This window comes from Myiozetetes cayanensis, unplaced genomic scaffold (genome assembly GCF_022539395.1).
Source record: "Myiozetetes cayanensis isolate MyiCay16 unplaced genomic scaffold, myiCay2020 scf331, whole genome shotgun sequence".
Lineage (NCBI taxonomy): Eukaryota > Metazoa > Chordata > Aves > Passeriformes > Tyrannidae > Myiozetetes > Myiozetetes cayanensis.
Window position 1 is genome coordinate 14,272 of NW_026087557.1, and position 5,741 is coordinate 20,012.

The following is a 5,741-nucleotide window of genomic DNA, read 5'->3' on the forward strand; positions in this document are numbered from 1 at the left end:
AGGGACAGTGGTGATATCACTGGGGATGTTGGGGATGTTTGGGGGCCTTTGGGAGGGCACCTGCCTGGGGGGTTTTCATGCGAGCAGGGACGACTCAGCACAGCAATGTGATGATCAGAGAGCGCCGTTGATTGGAATCAAGCAGCAGTCTTTGATCCAGTTTTCTAACAATACTCTTCTGTCAGCTCTGTTTCTTTAACATTCTTTATGTCCTTTCCCTTACTGATAGTCGGTACGCCTCTGCCCGGAGCCCGCAAGCGGGCCGAGGCCCGGCCGAGGCGCGGCAGAACGGGAGGCGGTGACCCGAGCGCGGATGCCCCGCCGCAGCTGGCGGCGACTGCCACTGCACCCCCGACCCGCGTGGAGCTCTCGGCGGAGCTCCGCTTGGAACCCCGGACCGGGGGGCGGCCGCCGTGCCTGAGGAGAAGCCGCGGGGCGGCCCCGCGGCCATCCCGGGCGGCCGAGCAGGCTTGCGCCGGGACTGTGGTGCAAGTTTGTAAATGCAGCTGGCGCAGGGTGCCGAAGGCGGCGCGGCGGCTTCGGCGAACACATGTCGGTGGCGCAGAGCTGCGAGGCCTTCGCCGCCCGCCTGCACCTGGAGCGCGAGCAACCCGTGCCAGCGGCCGGGCCGTGCCTGGAACTGACGGCCGCGTCCCACTACACGAGCCAGCCGCCCGTGTCGCCGCTCCCCTGAAGCGAACCACGCGGCCGCAGCAGCGCGGCCCGGGACAGCCGCACATGCGTCATAACGCGGCGCGGGCCGTGCCGATGCCCGCGCGATGACCAGCGACATGACTTCCACCGTGCGGGCTAGGCCATGGCCGCAGCCACTCCAGCTCCTCCGGAGCGTCAACAGTGACAACACCGCCTCCCCACTCCCGTGAGAGCGGCATGATGAAAGACTTGGCTGCCAACTATACAGACACTACGATACTGACTGTTTTTACATGTTTTACATATAAGCTGCTACACAGCTGCAGTATATCCTCTATATTAGCACTAAAAATCCCTACACTTCCCTCTTTTTCTTTAAACAAAGCAGACACAGTTTGAGCCAATAAGCTTCAAAAACATTGAACCAGACATGGCAGAAAAATACACACTCCTGGAAGCAGAAACACAACGGGTGCCAACCATTGTACAATTGGCATAAGCTGATTCTGGCTGGGCTTTGGGAAGGCACCTGCCCTTCAACACCAGGACTGCAGAGAACTGGGAAGCTTTACTGGGAGCACTGGGAGCAGCAGGCGGCTGGTGTGAGAACAAAAGCAGGGCTGGGGGGACACACGACCCCCCCAAACTCCGGGTGGGGATGGATTGGGGGGTCCTGGCTGGGCCTGAGGCCACGGGGAGGGGCTGTGGCCACCGCTGGCTCAGGAGCTCTGTGAGGAGAGAAAAGGGGGTGACAGAGGTCTAGGGGGGCAGGGAGGGCACACACGCTCTAGGGAACGGGGGACACGACCCCCAGGGACCCCCTTTTACCTTCTCCCACAGGTAGAAGCCGAGCCCCAGCACCAGGAAGACAAAACCCAACACAAAGCCCCCGACCCCCACCAGGATCTTGCTGCGCACGGTGTCCTGTGGCATCTCTGGGGGGAGCCAGGTGGGTCAGGACCCCAAAACCTCCCAGAGACCACCCAAGACCCCCCAAAAACTCCATCCTGGTCTCCCCCAGCCCACCCAGCACCCCCTGAAACCTCCTGCCAGTCCCTTCCCAGCCCCTTGGGGATCTCACAAAGCCCCTCCCATCCCCTTTAGGACACTCCAACCCCCTTCCCATGACCCCCAGAACAACCCATAACACCTCCCAGTCCCTTTCCAACCCCACAGCACTTCTCTAACCCACTCCCAGTCACTCCAAGCCTTCCCCCTGCCTCCCTCCCATCCAACCCAGGCTCCCCCAAACTCCCTCCCAGTTACCCCAAGGACTCCCCAAAGCCCCTCTCAGCCCTCCAGAGACCCCGACACCTCCTCCTCAGCCTCTCCATTGCCCCCCAAAGCGCTTCCCGGTGTCCTCAGTGCTCCCCCAGCCCCCTGGCCCCCCTGCCAGTGTCCCCCCATGCTGGGGGGGCCGGGCCGTACCCCAGTGCCGGCTGAGGGGGTGCTCCAGGCTGACGTGCTCCACCTGGCAGGTGTAGGTGACCCCACGCCGGGGGGGGATTTCCAGCATCACCAGCACCTGGTAGGTCCAGTCCCCGTTGGGGACCACGTCGGTGGTCACCACGTGCTCCGGCAGCTCCTGCCCATCCTGGAACCGGGCAGGGTAGAAATCCATCACAGAGCAGAGCAGGCGGCCGGGGCCGGACTGGGAGCTTGACGGCACCAGCAAGATGACACGCTGGGGGGCACTGGGAGAGATGGGGGAGACACTGGGCTGAGCTGGGGGAGACACTGGGCTGAGCTGGGGGACACTGTGAGAGAGGGCAGAGGGTTTGTAGGGCATTGGTAAGCGTTTGGATGGCAGTGGGAGGGACTGGGAATGGGGTATAAGGGGATGGGATGGGATGGGATGGGATGGGATGGGATGGGATGGGATGGGATGGGATGGGATGGGATGGGATGGGATGGGATGGGATGGGATGGGATGGGATGGGATGGGATGGGATGGGGGTCACTGGGGAGAGAGTTGGGAGATCTGGGAGAGAACTGAGAATGACTGGGAATGGAGTGAGAGGGTCTGGGAATGACTGGGAGGGACTGGGAACGCACTGGGAAGGGCCCGAGCGGGACTGGGAGGCTGAGTCCTGCAGAGGGAACTCTGCTCTGTGGATCTGCCAAGCAACTGATGAGTCATTGGAGAGTTGTGTTCTGATTGGCTGAGGGGTGGCAGCAGCGGGGTGGAAATGAGAGGGTGCACTGGGAGAGACTGGTGTGCATTGAGGGGCAGTGGGAAAAAGTGGAATGGAAAAGAATGGATTTGGGGCACTGGAAGAGACCTGGATGGACTGGGGGACACTGGGAGAGACTGGGATGGATTCGGGGGCACTGGGAGGGGACACAAGGCCACGAGGATGGGCACAGGGAGGGTTGAGGCGTCAGGGGTGATTCCCAGAGAGGGTTTCAGGGGCTCCAGGGTCATTCCCGGGACAGGAAAATTCCCGAGGGGACCCGCTCTGCCCCGTGCTCACCTCTACAGTTCACACTGAACGGGGTGGACACCCTGTAGTTGTGCCGGCAGTACCTGTCCACCGCAGCCCGCAGGTACTCCAGCGTTTCCTGTTTACTGTTCCAGTATCTGGCCTGGAACTCCCCAAACGGGGTGTCCCCCACAAAGATCCCCACATCGCTGTCGAAGTGGGCGAACTGCTGCCGGTTGTAGATGTGCCTCACCACCAACCTCACCCGCTCGGTGCCGTTGATGAAGTGACACTCGGACTTTTTCAACTTCTGGAACGCCCCTGTGTGTGCAGGACACGGGTCAGGGGGTCAGGGAACTGATGACGCATCAGCTTCGCTCGCTCCCATTGGCTGCTGCTGCTGCTGACCCTGCCTGTGGCCTGCGGGGTCCAAGGTGGGTTTTGGGGTGTCCCGGATTCCTGGCGTTTGGCTTTGTGGTGCCCTGGATACGTGGGATTTTAGGGGGGCTGAGGTTGCCCAAGCCCACCCGTTCCCAGGATTTTCGGAGCCACCCTCCACTGCCCCCCAATGAGCAGGACTGGGGAGAACTGGGAAGCTTTACTGGGAGCAGCAGGCAGCTGGTGTGAGAACAAAAGCAGGGCCGGGGGGACACATGACCCCCCCCCCAAACTGCGGGTGGGGATGGACTGGGGGGTCCCTGCTGGGCCCGAGGCCCCGGGGAGGGGCTGTGGCCGCCAGCGGCTCAGGAGCTCTGTGGGCAGAGAAAAGGGGGTGACAGCGGGCTGGGGGGGCAGGGGGGACACCGGGATACACCCAGAGCTGGACTAGACCTAGCAGGACAAGAACTGGGGCAACTGGGATCGTACTGGGAGCAGCTAGGCCCCTACTGGGGCCATACTGGGATCAGACTAGAATCATACTGGGAGCAGCTGGTTCTATGCTAGGGGTAACTGGGAGCTCTTAGGATCCCACTGGGAGGAACTGGGAGCAAGTTGGACCATGCTGGGCACAACTGGGATCATCTTGGGAGCAATTGGGACCACAGTGAAGGTGACTGGGATCATATTGGGAGCGACTAGGACCACACTAGGGTGACTGGGAGTGCCTATGAACACCTGGGATTATACTGGAAGCTACTGGGAGAAACTGGGAGTGAGTGGGACCACACTAGGGGCAACTGGGATATACTGGGAGAGACCGGGGTGACTGGGAACATACTGGGACTGACTGGGATCATGCTGAAGTTGATTGGGATATACTGGGAGAGACTGGGAGTGACAGGGATCCTACTGGGAGGGACTGGAACTGTAGTCGGGTGAGTGGGAGCAAGTGGGACCCTGCTGGGGGCAAATGGCTTTATACTGGGAGTGACAGGGAATGTCTGGGTTCATCCTGGCTGTGACTGCCACCATAGAGGGTGTCACTGGGATCATACTGGAGTCATACTGGGAGGGATTGGGAGAGACTGGAACTACAGTGGGGTGACTGGGAGCAACTGGGACCATGCAGGGAGTGACTTGGATCCTACTAGGAGAGACTGGGATCATACTGGGACTGACTAGGAGTAGGCTGGAGGCAACTGGGATATACTGGGAGGGGTTGGGATTGACTGGGATTGTTCTGGGAGTGACTGGAACCATAGTAGGGGTGAAGGGGAGCAACTGGAACCATGCTGGGGGCAACTGGGATCATAGTGGGAGTAGCTGGGCCCCTCCTGAGGTCCTGCTGGGGTCTTACTGGGAGTGACTGCAATAATACTGGGAATGTGTGGGAGGGACTGCAGCCATACTGAGGATGAGTGGGAACAAACTGGCTTCCTGCTGGAAGTGTCTGGAAGTTCCTGGGGTCATATTGGGGATGACTGGAATCATACTGGGATCATACTGGGAGCAACTGGGGCCCTGCAGGGGGCAAATGGCATCATCCAGGGAGTGCCCGAAAGTGCCTGGGGCCATACTGGACTCAGACTGGGAGACTCTGAGAGGGAAAGGAACCATCCTGGAGGAGTGGGAGCAACTGAGACCACGATGGGGGCAACTGGGATCCTATTGGGAGTGACTGGGAGTGACTGGGATCATAGTGGGAGTGACTGTAAGGGACCAGGATCAAACTGGGAGTGACTGGAACTATGCAGGGGGGAACTGGGAGCCAGTGAGGCCGTGCTGGAAGTCAACTGGGAACATTCTTGGAGCAACTGGGATCATGGTGGAAGCAACTGGGAGTAACTGGGAGTGACAGGGTGCATGCTGGAGGCAACTGGCATGAACTGGGAGTGACTGGGATCACACTACTGGGAACTGGGACCATCCTGGGGCAAGTGGAAGTCACTGGGTGTCAGGGGTTTCTGTGGGTGGGTTTTGGTAGTGGGGGGGCTCCAGGGGTGGCTTCTGTTGGAAGCTGCCAGAAGCTTCCCCTGCCCCGTGGAGCCAATGCCAGCTGCTCCAGGATGAACTTGCTGCTGCTGGCCAAGGCTGAGCCCATCAGGAGCAACAGGAACAGCTCTGGGATAACAGATTTAGGGCCAGAAGGAATTGCAGCCAGGGAAGAGAGGAGCGGGAACGTGGTAAGAGCAATGCAGACCCCAAGGGCAGTGCAGAAGGAGGGGCAAGAGCTGCTCCAGGTGCTGGAGCTGAGACCCTGCAGCCCCTGGGGGAGCATCGGGG

The 5,741-nt window shown here is 60.6% G+C and overlaps 1 protein-coding gene across 1 annotated transcript; it reads right to left on the reverse strand.

The window, feature by feature from the left end:
• Positions 1 to 223: 223 nt before the first annotated feature.
• On the reverse strand, positions 224 to 5,033 carry LOC126646217 (uncharacterized; the record flags this gene model as incomplete). Its single annotated transcript, XM_050327419.1, has 6 exons — positions 4,952 to 5,033; positions 3,129 to 3,398; positions 2,083 to 2,379; positions 1,483 to 1,589; positions 1,302 to 1,380; positions 224 to 810 (listed from the first exon to the last, which is right to left on the reverse strand). Coding segments are annotated over exons 1-6 (1,422 nt in total), but the record flags the coding sequence as incomplete, so codon positions are not given.
• Between the last annotated feature and the right edge of the window lie 708 nt (positions 5,034 to 5,741).